At 41.8% G+C, this 18,014-nt stretch overlaps 1 protein-coding gene across 15 annotated transcripts in view; it reads right to left on the reverse strand.

Annotated features, from left to right (window-relative positions):
• ABI2 (abl interactor 2) overlaps positions 1-18,014 on the reverse strand; it is a 110,254-nt gene that overhangs the window by 18,276 nt on the left and 73,964 nt on the right. For 8 of the 15 annotated variants that reach the window (XM_040439855.1, XM_040439847.1, XM_040439854.1 and 5 more), the window contains 2 exons: positions 17,805-17,963; positions 5,712-5,816 (listed from right to left, as the gene is read on the reverse strand). In XM_040439855.1, coding sequence (XP_040295789.1) covers positions 5,712-5,816; positions 17,805-17,963 — 264 coding nt within the window. The remainder of the gene's footprint in view (positions 1-5,711; positions 5,817-17,804; positions 17,964-18,014) is intronic. The other 7 variants (XM_040439851.1, XM_040439857.1, XM_040439850.1 and 4 more) reach the window with 1 other exon arrangement.

Consider the following 18,014-nt stretch of genomic DNA (forward strand, 5'->3'; position numbering starts at 1 on the left):
TGGATCAGATGAGACCAAACAAATTTACTTTTCATTTAACAAGAAAAAGGGACAGCAGGCAAAGAAAAGCACAAGATACACACAATTATGGTGCTGAATCATTGATGCTTAGGGGCTGTTCAGATGCTAGTGAAAATAAAAGGCGTTATAAATTCCACTAAATATGGAGGGCGGTAGGGGTTAGCCCAAAATCTGCCTGTGCCAGAAGGCAGACACTTGAGTCTGGTTTACCCGATCAACAAGACTTCAACTATCCATCATCGCAATCCAGAAATTGTGGGAGAACAATCTCAATTTCGAAATGGTTCTTTCAGTCTCCACATTTGTGTTTTGCATGTTCTGCATGGATTAGTGGTTCAAGACCCTTCAAAAAGTGTTATCTAACCCTTGTTAAAGAAGAACTCTGGAATGTTTTTATTTGCCCAGTTTGTAAACTATATGAGGGATAGGGTACTGCAGTCACTGTAGTCATTTTTCTTACAATACCAAGCTCTGGTTTTGGTCTACTGGTGCATCATATGACTACCCCAGTCCTACAACATCTGCTGTGTAGACAGAGGTCAGTCTCTCCATGCAAGTCTTTGAGAGCCTCAGTGTGAACCTCACAGAGACTTGCATGGAGACACTCACTTCTTGCTAACTTATGATGGAGTGTTGCGCATGCTATTGAACATGATGCTACGCTTGACTGCCGGCAACTACATAGCAAAACACCTTATATTGACAGAAACTACAAGTTTCAGTAAAAGAGGTGAAGCTCCTTCATAACATGGCAATGTGCTCCAAAAGAACCATCTCTGTAGATGATCCAGAGAGATCTGCATTAATTAGTCCAACCTTAGGCCTATTGCACACGACCGTATGGCTTTTTCAGTGTTTTGCGGTCCGTTTTTCACGGATCCGTTGTTCCGTTTTTTGTTTCCGTTGTGTTTCCGTTTGTGTTCCGTTTTTCCGTTCCGTTTTTCCGTATGGCATATACAGTATACAGTAATTACATAGATAAAATTGGGCTGGGCATAACATTTTCAATAGATGGTTCAGCAAAAAACGGAACGGAAACGGAAGACATACGGATGCATTTCCGTATGTGTTCCGTTTTTTTTTGCGGACCCATTGACTTGAATGGAGCCACGGACCGTGATTTGCGGGCAATAATAGGACATGTTCTATGTTAAAACGGAACGGAAAAACGGAAACGGAATGCATACGGAGTACATTCCGTTTTTTTTTGCGGAACCATTGAAATGAATGGTTCCGTATACGGACCGTATACGGAACACAAAAAAACGGCCAGTAAACGGGAAAAAAAAACGGCCGTGTGCAGGAGGCCTTAAACAGAGTGAGGGGTGGAGCAGGAGAAGGGAGAGCCCAGATCTGCACTCATGTGAACAGAGCTCTATGGTCAGGCTCTCCTCATCTACTGAATAAAATGCTAGGCTTACAGAAGTAAAGCGCTGTGACAACAGCCCACCAAAGACAGGCATGTTCTTTTTGACCGGATCCCCTTGACAACCAGCTGTGTCCACAGCATTATGGACAGAGCTGTGTAGTTACAGTGCCGGGAGTCAGACCCCCACCAATCAGATACTGACAGCCTATCCTGAGAATAGGCCATCTATATTAAAATCCAGGACAACAGTCAAATGTTTAGCAGTAGTTGTGCTGGGTATTGTGACTTCGTCCTATTCACTTGATCTAAAATTAATGTAATATACTAGGGACTGGCCGTCAATTTCAAAAACCTTATATTGAAATGGATGTTTTAATATATGCAAATGAGCCTCTAGGAGAAACTGGGGCGTTGTTGTTACACCTAGAGGCTCAGCACTCTGTGCAACTGCCATGTCCTCTGCACATTGACAGGGCAAGGCTGTGAAAATGTCATAACGTCTGGCCCTTCAAATCGGAGTGCAGAGGGCGCAGCAGTTACAGAGAGAGCAGAGCCTCTAGGTGTAATGGCAACACCCTCATTGCTCCTAGAGGTTCATTTGCATATAATAAAACATCATTTTTCTCAGCAATGTGGACACATGTGAACATGGGACCAACACAGATGCCTTCAACTGCCAAACGCACATGGAACAGGTCAGCCAGTTTCATAGGTACAAATCTAACAGATGCCCTTTAAGCTGTCCCTTGCAAGGCACAATAATTATTATTCATTGGCAGGACAGATTGTGTGGGGGTGTGCTGCCCTTAAGATTAGTGAACTGTGCATTCTGTAATATATTTCTAGGAAGCTAAATACCCATTAGAACTTCTTCTGCAATCTGCAGAAGACATAAGAAGAAGAGGGAAGTGAATACAAGATTTCACAATAATCACAATGTAAAGCTGTGAACTGCCAGGGTCAGCCACACTTCTGGTTTATCTGTCCAGTTATTTTTAAACCAGAACTAGTAGAAAATGAACTTTTAATTCACTCTTGTCACACAAAATTGCAGAACTACAGCTTGTTATTTATAACATTCGGACAAGTGGCACAGAGCAGATTCAGTGCATCATGTACAGTGTGGCAGATGTCCATGCAGCAGCAGGTGACCCAGGTTTGCTCAAAGGTGACTTCATTTTTAAGTTTGAAAAGTGGTCTACCAATTAATATATGGGACATGATTAGTAAATTTAGGGTAAGGCTGGTGTCACATTATGTATTTTTTTAACGTTTTTTTATTTGCATTTTTGTATGGTCTTTTCAGATAGTTCCCTGTTGTGTTTTGGCCTCTCGCATTAGATTTTAAGACACAGCATGCTCTGGGTGTGGTGTTTTTCAGAGACGTTTTCCCATACACTTGGAAGAATTTGGAAGAAAGCCGCCATGTTTTTCTAATTCTGGAAACCCCTTTCAAGTCTATAGGGACAGGTTCAGTATCTCTCGTCAGCTAGTGCTGCTAGGAAGAGTGAGGCAGGCCAATCTATTCAAGCACTGTGCTTAAATCAAGCTAAAAGGTGGCGGCTCTAAAGTGTTAGCTGGATACTAATACTATATGGCGAGTAAAAAATAAAAACAGAATTAAAGCATATCTGTCATTTCAGATGGGTTTTCAGAACAAGCTGTCATGTCATGAGAAATATCACTATTTCTGACCATTAAAGGACTTGCATCTGACATTCATCAGCAATTTTTCCTACTGTAGGCACTCTCTATAATTGGCAGCTTCATGAGAGTCTAATTATTGAGATATCTCCCATACACTGCACACAGAAGAGGATACCCTATTCTCCTATATCTCTGTGGCACAAATTCAAGAGCAGAAGCAACATGAATTACATTACAAAGCCGTACTGAGCAGTGTAGCTGTGACTCCAGCACTGGGATGAGATAGAAAAATAACTAGATGCTGCACCAAGGTCTCTACTTTTTTTTCTCTGCCCATGTCAAGAGCTGCATGAACATGCTTATGTAACCGCAGCCCAGAATGGAAGATAGGAGCAATAAAAGTGAAAGAAATACATTATAAAATTACAGCTGCCTTCATAAATGATTATTTTAAAGGATGTTCATGCAAACTGGGATACCCCTTTAAGCTTCTCAGTCATATTTCTCAAGTTCCTCCCATATGAATCTTCAAAACTATTCCTCCTTCTGAATATGCATAATAGTTAAGGAATCTGAATAAATCTGTCATAAGCCCCATTTTGCAGTAGCCACAGGTCACCAAAGTTCTTACATATAACGGATCCTGCATCAACTGCATTGCATTCAGAGCACTGGAAATAACCCCCTACAATGCAGCCCCCCTACAATGTGGTGGGTCAGTTAGTTTTACCTATGTCAGATGGAAGATGACACCTCCAAGAACTGAAATCAGGAAAGAACTGTGCGGACAATGAGCCAGTACTAGATGGGTAATTGTATGTTTTTCAAAGTAACTACAATTAATGATTAATTTGCCATGTAACCTGTAAAATGGAGTCTCCTGGCAGAAGTATACTTTAATACTGCCAAAGATCCTTAGGGAGTGGGCGAGTACAAAGTAAACTAGAGAGCCAAAGCTCGTTCGGTAGTAACAGGACATGTACAAATATAAAGGAGCCGATCCTGGTAACAGCTGGCAACTATATTGCGGGGTTGAACTTTTTGTTTTTTAATTAACAATAAACAAATGAAAAAATTTTCAGTTACTACTTTTATTTTTTTTTATGAATTGACCACGAGTTCCTTACTGAAACAATAATTTTACTCATCCAGACTACTACAGTACTAAGTAATATGTTTAGTCTTTCAGTAAAGAGTGCTCCTGCGAATACCACACAACGAAGGTGGAAGCGAGCAACCAATACCAGAAAACTGTTGAGGATAGACTTAAAATGAGTACCTGAAGTAAGGAGTAAACAGGTTGGCAAGACATTACAGAAGAAAGCAATGTAAAAATAAGCATAAGTGGTTTCATTAGAGATCAGGTAACCAGGCAGAGGTGGTGGTCTGATTTTCTTATATCAGTTTATCCAGCTTCCATACACAAACTAGTTAAACGGGCACTACCACGCAGTTACCACTACGGTATGGATGGTGTTGTGGAACCTATAAGGACCCTTACACAAAGACACAATCACTTGATATGCTGGCACCCGGTGTCACTATAGCATGGGAACTAAGTAGTAATATGAAGAAAAGGACTTAGGTAACACCACAAGTGTAGACAATAGTGTGTTGGGCACAATACTATATTTTACCTCTCGAGGAGGGCACGCTGCATATCTAAAACGTGTAGGCAAACTTTTGTACTTGGTTGTATTATCCAGCTTAAATTTTACTTCTGTTTCATAGATAAATAAAACTGTGCCGATCTCTTATTCGGCATCATATAAAGGTATTAAGAGAACACGGATTGGTTGGTAGTAGGTTAGTGGATGTAGTAGGGTCTGATGACTCTTAAAACGAGCTGTCTCTATGAGCCAGAACAAAAAGCCAGCACATCTATGCATTACATAGACGGGTGTTCATTTCGATGGCCATCAAGTAATGTGGGTTGGTTAAGCCGGACACATGATGATCAGCTGATCGCTGTACCGGTTTCTATTTCAAAAAGGCATTGGGTTCATGAGACAATCCCTTTAATAGCATATATCTGCAAACCCTACTAAATATTACAATGAAGTAGCTAAAATGCATTAGTGTCTAAGTTTCTAATACTGAAGGGACTTAGGGTCTCTGCAGGATATGCTACGCAGACCGTACAAAACATAGATCTTTATATTGCAATATAAAGCTATGCTATCCTGTGTATTCATTCCCTTTTAACTCCTTGTAACTCCTTGTAACAGCACAAATTCAGCACAAGTATTCACCATTTTCTTTAAAAAAATATGTCAGCATGCTAACTTTTTAAAACATCCAAACTTTTTCTCTTACTTGAGATTAGCTACCCTAACATACTGCTAGGCTTCAGGAGACATCTGAACCTTGACTAAAGGAGATATAAAAATCACCAAGGCTGATGTCAGCAGGTTTTAGATTAGTACGGAAGGCTCTTTCCACATGCAGAGGCAGCTGTCTCTTCTTGCTTGGATCAGCTTGCATGGTGGAACTCCTACACAGGCTGATATAGTCACACATACGCAACTAGCTGCACAAGCATTTGGTCATTTTTAGTTTATTTTTAGGGTAATATTTCACCAGCAAAGACATCAGTGACAGAAGACTTATAAAACGTTAACTTATTTTAGATCACACTGGTATTTCATAGGACTGGTCAATAAATCGTACTGACCTAGCACTTTTTTCACCCTCACATTTCTTGCAATTGCTGGCTGCTTCATGTCCCTTTTGTTAACCAGTCTGACAAGCATTCCACAGAAAAGAACAGGTGGTCTATCTGTGAGCCAGAAAGTTAGAGTAATATTAGAGAGTTCGGAGATCTAAAGAGGGGTGAACAAAGGTAGAGCAAGACTTAGAAGCCAGACAGATAATGTAGAATGTAGTGGATGGATACCCTAAAATGAAGGAAAACAAGAAAGGGAATTGTTAAAAAAAAAAGTGTACAGATCTAGATATTAATGTGAGATTGATTCACTGACAAGAAGTGCAAGAAGGTGTCTGACGTCTTTAAGAAACACACAGTAAGTTACCGAGACCGTAAGAGCAACTTGGCCAGTAATGGTGGCATTGCTTCTAAATGTTTGTCTGAACCTGGGGCTCTATGTAGAACATCAGTGAATCAAGCCCGTAGTACCATTTACTAGCAAAGTCTATAGGAACATTAGCCATAGGCCGCATGCACACGACCGTGGTGTGTTTTGCAGTCCGCAAATCGCGGATCCGCAAAACACAGATGGCGTCCATGCGCATTCCGCAATTTGCGAACGACACAGACAGCCTTTACATATAACTATATTACCAAAAAATAAAGCCTCAATGTACAACCGTAAGTCAGGGCAAGGGATGAGTGACCATATAAACCTATAGTGTTGTAAAGCAAACAACAAAAGAATGCCCAAAATATTCCAAAAATATATTTTAGTAAATTGTAATAAACATGTCATGATTTATAAAATGTTCAAGATAACAAAAAAATATGACGAATCAGCAGGAAACCGGATGCCGCAATCCACTGGCCAGTTCGCTGCTACCCACCAGAAGATGGAAAACATCCTGACAAAGCTGAGGCGAAACGCGCGTCGAGGTTCCTAGCCTGTCCCGTGCCTGCTGCCTTTTACCCTCCATCATGTCTCATGGTATGTTTGTTTTCTATCTGAAGTTCACAGATGAGCTCCTCCACATCCTTTATTATAAGGTTCTGTGTGGTTTTTTCATTTTTGTGGGGGTTCTATCTTTCCCTCTATTGCTAGACTCTAGCCTTTGTTTTATTATTTTTCTTCAACTACACTTTGAGTTGAGCTCTATCTAATGGTTTTGTACCAGGGTGATGACCATATGCATTACATTTCAGAATAGTAACACTATCTGGGCTACTATGTTGTGAATCACCCTGATATATATCACTGGCATACTTGACATGTTTTCCATCTTCTGGTGGGTAGCGGAGACACTGGCCAGTGGATTGCGGCAGCCGGTTTCCTGCTGATTCTTCATATTTTTTTGTTATCTTGAACATTTTATAAATCAGGACATGTTTATTACAATTAAATATATTTTTGGAATATTTTGGGCATTCTACTGTTATTTGCTTTACATATAACTGCCTATTCTTGTCCGCAAAGCACGGACAAGAATGGGAAATGTTATTAAAATTTTTTGGGCGGGGCCACGGAACGGAACGGATGCGGACAGCCATTGAAGTAAATGGGTCCGCATCAGAGCCGCCAAAACGGCGGCTCGGATGCAGACCAAAACAGCGGCCGTGTGCATGAGGCCATAATGATATTAAAAGTGTAAGTAAGTGTGGACATACAGCGTGTGAACTTCGCTATTAACCATACGATAAGATTTTACAAAGAAAGGAAAGTTAAATATTAAAGAATTATAAAGAACCCAACAGCATGATAAACCCGTGTAAGACTTACACCTTGACATTCTGACTATAATAAAATGAGGGGGGAGAGTTCATACTAAATCATGTTCATTTTTGTATGCATCAACCACTCCAATATAAAGGTATAGCCTTTGTTATAGAGGATCAAGAAACAAACATCAATTAGTCTGTTTGTCTAGTAGACCCATCATTTTTGCCTTACTGAAAAATGTAAATTGATGTGGCAGCAGAACAGCAAGAGCGGAGAGGGATGGGGGTGACGAAGGCAGAGTAACAGCGGTGCAGTCTGCATGCAGGGTCCTATGTAGGTCAAAGCATTTCTAAGGACTGTGGTCGGAAGGTCTGGATTGGATGATCCACCATCATTAATCTAATGCATGCGGGTGACTTCAATTAGGAACAAGGGTAGAGGTCAGTGAAAAGGGAAGGATCACATTCTGTGAAAAAGGAAGGACTGGGTTAACACAAGGAGATTTTCCAACTTGACAAATTATTTTCTTGTATGATATAATGCATTTCTGTCAGAAGTTTTCACTTCATTCTCTGTTGTATTGGGCAAAATAATGGCCTATATGGACAGGGTTTTGCCGCAATGTCTCAGGCAAATATGTAAATGATTATAGGTGTGAACTGATTAGACACTGGGTCTTGCTAAAAAAAAAAAAAAAGGGCGTGAAAGTGCTTTCAGTGGCTACTTTTGCCCAGCTGACTTTTTGCCCAGCTGACAGACTTTGAGAGGGCGTACATCACTGGACTGAAAGAAGCAGGATGGTCGTTTTGATAAACTACCCACCATCTAGGCTGTTCTGACTTGGCTGTTAGGAGGTATTGGGAGCAGTGGACAGGATCCGGACAGCCCAGAAAGACCACCAGTAGAAAGGATTGTTTGATCTGCTCACAAGTTTCCTTGTCCACTATCTAGACACAGGTGGCACCTTAATTGCACACCACTTTCTCTACCCAGACCACTTAAAGGGAACCTGTGTATAGAGCTGAGGACATGGGTTGCTAGATGGCCGCTAGCACATCCGCAATATCCAGTCCCCATAGCTCTGTGTGCTTTTATTGTGTAAAAAAAACTATTTCATACATATGCAAATTAACCTGAGATGAGTCCTGTCCCTGAGATGAGTCCAGCATGAAGGAGCCCAGCACCGTCCCGTCTCCTTGCTCCCCGACGTCAGAAAGCTAGAGCGCCATAATCTGGCGATGCGCGAGCTAGCGCATGAGCAGTGTCGTCATAGTGTTCCTTCCCTGTGCTGGCATCAGCCTCAGGGAAGGAACTGCGCATGCGCTAGCTCACGCACCGCGAGATTATGGCGCTCTAGCTTTCTGACGTCGGGGGCAAGGAGGAGATTCTGAGGAGACCGGGCGGTGCTGGGCTCCTTCACGCTGGACTCATCTCAGGGACAGGACGCATCTCAGGTTAATTTGCATATGTATCAAATCGTTTTTTTTACACAATAAAAGCACACAGAGCTATGGGGACTGGATATTGGGGATGTGCTAGCGGCCATCTAGCAACCCATTTCCTCAGCTCTATACACAAAATCCCGGTGACAGGTTGCCTTTAACAGGTGCTTAGCAGAAGCAAATTTGGAGTCACAGCGCTCATTACAGGTTCTGCCATTGACAGCCAGCCACTGTCGCCTCATTTGCAGTTAGGTTGTGAATGAGAAAACTAGACTGCGACAGACTGGAACCGCATCATCTTTAGCGACGAATACAGTTTCTGTTTGGGGTCTGACAACGATCCGTTTCGAGTATGGAGGCCTCGTGGTGAATGCTTCAAATCTGCCATTACTGTGGAGCAACAAACTGCCCCAAATGCTATGATCTGGGGAGCCATCTCATACAACAGTTAGTCGCCCCTAGTAGTGATATGAGGGACACTAACAGCTGTGCAGGATCTACAGGTCCATCTGCAACATCTGTGGGTGAATGTGTCACAGGATACCATACAGAACCTGTATACCTGCATGCCCAACCGTATCTCATCTTGCATCCAGGCTAGAGGCGGCCCAACAAGGTACTAGAGCCTCCTTTCAGTTGTATAATTTTCCTCAAACTTCTCCTCTCTCTCTAATATTGTAATCACTTACATGTATTATCATTATATTCACACACATCCTTCTCGGTGCATTATATTTTTTTGTCAATAAGTGTCCTAACCTGAACACTGTGCTCAATAATACCAAGAACACTCTGTATTATAGCTGAAGTGCACCTTCCAGTAAAGAAACTGCTGAAGACTATGTAAGAGCACATGGTGACTGCTTTACTTCAAGGGCTGTTCGGCAGAAAGACTTGCATTATCGCCTGGTGGCCATCTTTAGCTCTCTTGCGTAAAGTCGGAAAAAACGGACAGAAGTTTGGTTAATTACAATACTACGCCTGACCTCATAAACAACACCACTCCAAAACGCTCACCTAGACGAGGTCGTCACATTAGAAGATGACTCTTATGTCTCTTCTAAGCTAGGACCTAGTGCAGTGATGGCTAACCTCCGGCACTCCAGCTGTGGTGAAACTACAACTCCCAGCATGCTCCATTCATTTCTATAGGGTTCTGAGAACAGCCAAGCAAGTGTACATCTTGGGAGTTGTAGTTTTACCACAGCTGGAGTGCCGGAGGTTAGCCATCACAGACCTAGTGAATTTCTTTTCAGGAATCACAAGAAAGGTCAACAATATTCATCCTCCAAGTAACTGTCCCGTAGTTTAGGGGGGTGTTGGTTCCTACTGAAGAGACCCAACAGGTGTATGGAGACTTATTTTCACTCAATGCTCCAGGGGGAAACAAGTAAGTAAAGTAGCTGTCAGCCAAGCCAAAAGGAAGAGCGACCGATCTGTAGGTAGCCATTTTGTCCGTACAGAGCAGGGTCCTGGTTGGCTGGATAAGATATATTTTCAGGCAGGCAAGGCAAATTTTGCTATATGAACTCACTAATAAATTATACCATCATAATTCACAGCCAAAGTAAGAAGATCTACAGAAATAAAAACATATCATACAGGAATAGGTTTAATAGAGGATTCAAAGGTTGCTAAAGCCATATCTAGAAATGGTAACAGTGTATGCCTGTCCCTTTCCTAGCCTATCCAAAGATGAAAGGCTTTAAATATTGCTTTCCAAATTTAGTTAGAGGGGGTAGGTGAATCGAATGTGAGCATATATCATATACTTCACACATATTCAGTACACATGCAGAACAGGCAAGGTGAGAACATAGCATTCATCGGTGGGATAGCATGCCCTACTGAGAAATAATCAAGGGGTATCGGTGTACAGAGAGCATGCTACCTCCGTACTACACAATCAACTTTGGAGTAGACGAATACCCTTGTGATTGGCAAGACCAAAAACATACTGCCAAATCTGACGGAAAGGTCATGGCCATCCCCAATGACAAATAAGTTTTACAGAAATATTTCACTTAGCATATCTATAATTCAAACCTTCATAATAAAAAGAAGCAAAGTATACCTATGCTGTAAATCAAAAACACATATCAAATTGTCAGATATAACACACAGGCATCTGCCAAAAAAGGGAGAGATCATGATGCAAGCTGTCAGGCGGAAAACCAGGATCGGTGAGGAAATAATAAGACAGCAGTGCATGACACCTCGGCAAGATGTGATAATTGCAAGTCTTATCTTTCAGTTCAGTCAAGCATTGTTCACAAACTTTAGTGAAGAACAGCTACTGGACATTCTCTGAACTAGTTAAAGGGGGTTTCTTCGATATTTTAGCTGATGACCGACCCTCTGGACAGGACATCAGTATCTGATCAGTGGGTGTTCGGCACCCGTGACCCCAACTAATCAGCTGTTTAAGAAGGCAACGGCGCATGCAGTGCCCTCAGCTCATTGTACAGCGGCTGTGCCTGGCATTGCGGTCAGCCCCATTCACTTCAATAGGACTGAGCTGTGTCTAGGCCACGTGACTGATGAACATGACATCACATGGCCTGGGAGGCAAAGCTGTGAGAGGGCAGCAGCGATACGGTGAGCGCCAGTGCCTTCTCAATCAGGTGATCGGCGGGGGTCCCAGATGTCAGACCCCCACCGATCAGATACTGATGACCTATGCAGAGAAAAATCTCAGAAAACCCCTTTAACTTAGACACTGGTCCAGTAGATGACAGTCATGGTTGCCTGTAAAGATAGACACATGTATGACTTCACAGCGGAAAGTGAACCTATCTGAGAGCAGGATATTATAGAGGGAAAGAAGCTGAGCTCTGTGATATACAGGCAGAGGATATCCTGACAGGACTCCTAGAAGAGACCGTGAGAGTCCAGCTTATCCCGCCCACATGCAGAGAAGGCAGCCAATCACAGTGCGGGGGTGGAGCATTCAGAACACTCATTGTCTCTTCCAGGAGCCCTGTCAAAATTGACTCTGCTTTTCACTCAGAACTACTTCTCCAAACCTACAAATCACACAGCTCAGCTTCTCCCCCTCTATTATACCCTGCTCTCACACAGGGGAACAGAAATCACCTGACTGCTATATAAAAGGAACGAGAGAGGAAAAACACACACACCCAGAAAACCCAGCATGACCAAACATGTATAGCCCTGTTAGGCTGGGTTCACATCTTCGTCCTTAGTTTCGGCAGTCTGTTCTGTCGGAGGAACAGACTGCTGGAACTTACTGTATCTGGCAAAAAATGCTACATGCAGCATATTTTGTCCAGCTGAAAGCTGGCACATACGCCTGTAAGTGGCCAAATAGCTGCTGGATCCTTTTATAGTGAATGGGGATCCGGCTGTGCCGGACACTGTAAACTCCGGCGGTCTATTCCATCAGGGGAACAGACTGCCGGAGACAAAACCGCAGATGTGAACCCAGCCTAATCTGACGTCCATTGGCATTAACCCATGTAATTTAATCATTTGTTTACACATCTACTAGACAGAATTTATTAGGGCTTTTTATTACATGTTAAACATGTACAAGGCAGCAGTGGAACTGTAACCAACTCTCAACAAGTTTTACATTTTTTAGCTATTTTGCACGGAGGTCTTCAGAAGCCCTGATTCAGTGGGGATTGAGCAAAACCTGTGCAGCCAAATGTTGTACACTGGTCAGTAAGAAATTAGAAAAAGCCCTACAAAACACAGCTTTTTATAGTTGCGATTTAGGATTTTTGTTCCCTTGGCATTTTTTTAAAATTGGTGCATGCTATGGGTGTAGAATCCTTTCCAGGTGTTTTTCCATAAACTTCTGTATAGAAAAAAAAAAAAAGTTGGAAGAAAAACAAAAAAAATGCTTGTAAAAGTGCATGACTTTCATTCTGTTTACAAGCCAAAAATAAAAGTCCCCAAAAAGGAGTATGGCAGCAACCTGAGGCTTGAATCATGCACCCTGCAGCCGGATGTTATTGTAAAGACAATAGTGAATATAAGAATTTTAATATGAATACATTTTTGTTTTTTTCCATTTCTGCAGCATTTTTGGGGACAGTTGCATTTTTTTTTTTTTTTTTTTTACAAAAACACGCAGCAAACTTAAAAGATTGCATTTTTTCTGGTATTTTCCTCCATAGGTTGGTTAGTTAAACTTCCTAAACACCGTGAAAAATGCATGCACACTAATAAAAATGGCGCAAAACATTTGCAAAAAAATGCCAAAAAAGAGAAACACTTAAATGGTGTTTTTTTTTTTTTTTACATGCTTTTTAAAAACCTACCAGGTTCCTACAGAATGCCCATACTGCTTCCCTCCATTACCTACTCAATAACTATGTATACCTGAACTACTACAAATCAGGGTAGGAATCCTGTCGTTTTTGCTGATCGTTTACATGGGATGCCGCTTTCATGTGGCATCAGAGCAATCATAAAATATCTACCACATGGGTAAGGGCTGATCTACAAGACCATGGTTAGCCTGGAAAACACAGTTCATGTGTGAGCCGCATCTCCCCTGACCCGAGCAAACTGCATCAATGTTTTATGAAACAGTCAGTTCATATCTGATTGTGGCTCTATTGTACTGCACTGACATTATCATGAGTACAGTACTGCAGATCCACAATGATATATGAACTGGCTGTATGATAAAACACTATGATGCTGTTAGTTTGGGTCAGGGAAGCTACAGTCGGTCTGGGAGATGGACACATGGACCGACCCCAACTGTGTGAATCAGCCCTACCACCACAGTGTCAATATGAATAAAAAACACTTCGGCACGTCGCTGGTCCCAAATGTGAAGTGGGCAACGTTCACACAGACAGTCAATGAGTTTTCAAGGAAGGACCTTGCTGCTTTTTTAGCTTTGTTGGATTCTTCACTCTAGCACAGAACCGTTGGCATATTCGGACACAGAGAACTAAATCGCCCTCCACACAAATACTCCTCTCTTCCAACACAATCCTGTGGGATATCGAGAGATCGCACCAATAGTGAAGTACTGATAGTTCCAATCAGGTAAAAAGGTTTTATTGTTCTTCTCACAAAGCCACTCTTGGTTAAATCACAAATACAAAACACCGTCTCCTACTCCTGCCCGACCCGGATTTCGCTTTCACGCTTCGTCAGGGGCAACTGGTCAACCCCTTTCAGGGCTGTCTTAAATTACCAAAAACATCCACCCATATTTTGTGTTCAAACAATCACAAAAGGTCTTGGTCCAAACACAAAAAGGTAACGATACATAAAATACATGTAGGAAAACCAATAGAAATATATAATAAAATGAAACAAAATATAGAAAACCAATAAAAATAAATAGTGAATAAAACAAATTATCCTGAGTAATACAACATGTCATTATAACAATCCGGTGGAATCAAAAGGCACTATTTTATTATTGCCTAATATTTCTAAATCCCATCACTATTCAACCTGATAACACTTAATCCATAACTATATCTATATTCCACCGGATTGTTATAATGACATGTTGTATTACTCAGGATGAATTGTTTTATTCACTGTGTATTTTTATTGGTTTTCCATATGTTATTACTCAGGATGAATTTTATTTTATTTATTATGCATTTCTATTGGTTTTCCTACATGTATTTTATGTATCGTTACCAAATTTTTTTAGTGTTTGGACCAAGACCTTTGTGATTGGTTGAACACGAAATATGGGTGGATATTTTTGGTAATTTAAGACAGCCCCAAAAGGGGTTGACCAGTAGCCCCTGATCAAGCGCAGTGTTTTATATTTGTGATGAGCTTTTAACCAAGAGTGGCTTTGTGAGAAGAACAATAAAACCTTTTTACCTGATTGGAACTATCAGTACTTCACTATTGGTGCGATCTCTCGATATCCCACAGGATTGTGTTGGAAGAGAGGAGTATTTGTGTGGAGGGCGATTTAGTTCTCTGTGTCCGAATATGCCGACGGTTCTGTGCTAGAGTGAAGAATCCAACATCTCAAAAAACAAAACAAAAAAAAACGCGGTCCTACCTTGAAAACGCATCTACCACCACAGTGGAATGCTGCTTTAAAGGGAACCTGTCAGCAGGAAATGTACTGTTAAACCAGTCCCCATGCCTTGTAGGGCTAGCTTAGCTAATTGTAATGAGACCTTTCACTTAGTGACCATTGCTTTAATCTGGAGGAAAAACTACTTTTCCTGTAGAATAAAACAACTGATCACTAAGTGAAAGGAATCATTACATTTAGCTGAGCTAGCCCTACAAGGCATGGGGACTGGTTTAACAGTACATTTCCTGCTGACAGGTTCCCTTTTTAATATTAAATTGCATGTATTTTGTGCTAAACAGTTTTCTGATTGGGTTTAATAAAAAATGTTGCTTTGTTTGGCTTCTGCCACTGAAATGCAGGTATATACACTACACAGCAAGCTGCAGAATGCTGTCCTGTGCCACATCTGCCAGACTGGATGACTGATGACTTTGCCTCCAGACCATTTTCTCTCCTGAATCAGCACAGAAGATGATTCTGGAAAGCTGGGAGGTAGGCTGGAGACTGAACCAACCAGCGTCTCACAGAACAGCCTTCTGCAGCTTGCTGCGTAATGTATATAGAATAGAAGCCATCTGCAGAAGCCAAACAAAGCACATTTTTTTATTAAACCCAATTAGAAACATATTGTTACTACAAAATCTACACAAAGTGACTATATCCTTTAACTGTAAACCCAATCGAGTCTAGCTTAGATGTCCTGTAAAAGGAATGATATTTGGGCAAACTATGATAGTTTACATCTAGGTGACAACTGGTGAAGTGAAAAGATGGAGACACTATTGATTCTGTATTACCTATGACTAATATCAGTTCAGAAGTATGGATATTGTATATTCTTATACCATCAATTACTGTCAGTGTAACAAAGGCAACTGCCAAGCAATGCAAAGCTATTCCTGGTGTATTCTTTACAACCTCTGACCCCCAAGGACAGCTTGAAATGGTGGAAACATGCCAAACTATCCTTCAGTTAAGAACACTAAACTTCCTTGGTTTCTGTATCACACAGACAATCCTCAAGTAGAGAACCTGGAGGAAGGAACAGAACAGTAACTGCTGACCATATGGCGGCAGACCTTCAAGGAATGGACAATAAACCAGCAGACATCAGGTCGTGATTATTACTAAGGGCCAACTGTCTATGAAAATTACTTGTGCTTGCAAATACAGCCATGTGGGAATATTCATCAGGAAAAGGGAGTATGTTCTTGATAAAGGTCCTACATTACTGAAGTCTCCCATGTTTAAAGGCCTTATTCACACAGTCAGTGTTTGGTCAGTGATTGTGAGCCAAAACCAGGTGCTGGTCAGAAGCACAGACCAGGTGCAGATCTTTCCATTGTACCTCATCTCTGTGTAGCCTCCACTCCGGGTTTGGCTCAAAATCACTGATGGAAATCACTGACGGGTGAATAAGGCCTAATCCACAGGGTAACAGGTAACAACATTTACCATGAAATGCTATGTATCATAATCTGAATGTCATTTTATATGGCTAAACAAAAAAGTGAGGTAACCTTAAAAAATCATATAACTGTTCAATAAATCACATATCAATTTGAGGACTTGCCACGTAATCAGGAGTTCATCTGAATCAGCAGTTTTTTTCCCCTATGCCCCCACACTTCGATCCTGATATGGTAATGAATGAATAAATTGAAAACGCGCTGTATCCATCACTCAGTGTTAATGGAGTGTGAAACTGGGCAGCGCAGGCACTGTGCAGCCTTCCTCGGGGGTTTGCAGGCTGCAAATGAACAGCAGGAGGTGAGCAACAGGCTGCCAGCCCACAGCAGGGACAGTGGAGGAGATCCGGAGGTGCCAAGGTCAGGCAGAAGTTCCAGCCCTGCATTTGGCTGCAGCTTCTGCATCTTCCTGTGGGCTGACTACCTGTCACTTACCAACCCACTCTGTGCTGATCATTTGCAGCCTGCACACCAGAAACCTAAGGGAATAATGGTAGAAAGACATGTGATAAGCCAAAAAATGCTGAAAACAGCAGAGAACAGTCCAGTGATAACCCGCTGACTGAACAGTGTCAGAGTGGCTCAGGTTCCTGCCATATTAATATTTGGTGATGGCGATTGGCAAGTTGTCCGTTCATTCAGTAATTACCATATCAACTGTGGAAACTACCTGTACTGAGTGCGGGGGACCTAGAGAAAAACATTGTTCTGCAATCAAAGGAAAGCAGGCGCTGCATTGTGTCAGATTTACGTTTATAGAGCCATTCCCCTTTAATACTCTCCTACTTATAGAGTATTTAGAACTACCGCTAAATTATATGGTTCTAGCCATGAAACCTCACTAGAGGAACCCATAGAAATGCGGTTCAAAAGCTCAGCTGCTTCTAATACACATAGGTGAAGCTATAGTAGGTCATAGTAGGCCACTTAATATAGAGAATATTAATCTAAGGAAAAAAAGGAGCTCCACAATTAAAAAGTGACATCTAAAATGTCAGCCTATAAACATGGCCAAAGAGATTTATGACCTATCCTCAGGATAGTTCATCAATAACAGATTGGCGGGGATATGACTCCCCCACCAATCAACCCATGGTGAGCGCTGTGCCCTCGTCGATGATTACCATCACCCACTCTCCCCTGTAGCAGTGGTGCAGTGTAATTACAGCTTTATTTAAATTAAAGTGAATGAGTCAGGAAACTGTAATTATAATGCACCACCACTACATGGGAGAGAGCATGCAGGTAAAACCCTGAAAAGGGCACAGCGCTGCGTCCCCTTCAGCCGGGGTGCCGAGAGTTGAAATTCTGCCGACCTGATATTGATGACCAAACCTGAGGACAGGTCATCAATGTAGCCCGGCCATCCCCTTTAAGGAATGTTTATACCAATAACAACAATACTGATTTAGACCTCTCAGCGACACATTAGGAACACCTTCGTACCCGGATTTTGGCTATAAAAAGGCCCTCCATTAATCTGGTTCTGAAGGCTTGGCTGTGAGGTCATTGATGGAGGACGTCGATATGGAAGAGAGCCTCCTATGGCTGGCGGAGTGTGCCGAGACACTGGTCTGTTCATACTGTAAAACTGAGCAGGATGGCCTGGAGGATAGAACAAAAGAAGATAAAATTAACCACATTTTCTAGATGAAA

This window comes from Bufo bufo, chromosome 7 (genome assembly GCF_905171765.1).
Source record: "Bufo bufo chromosome 7, aBufBuf1.1, whole genome shotgun sequence".
Taxonomy (NCBI): domain Eukaryota; kingdom Metazoa; phylum Chordata; class Amphibia; order Anura; family Bufonidae; genus Bufo; species Bufo bufo.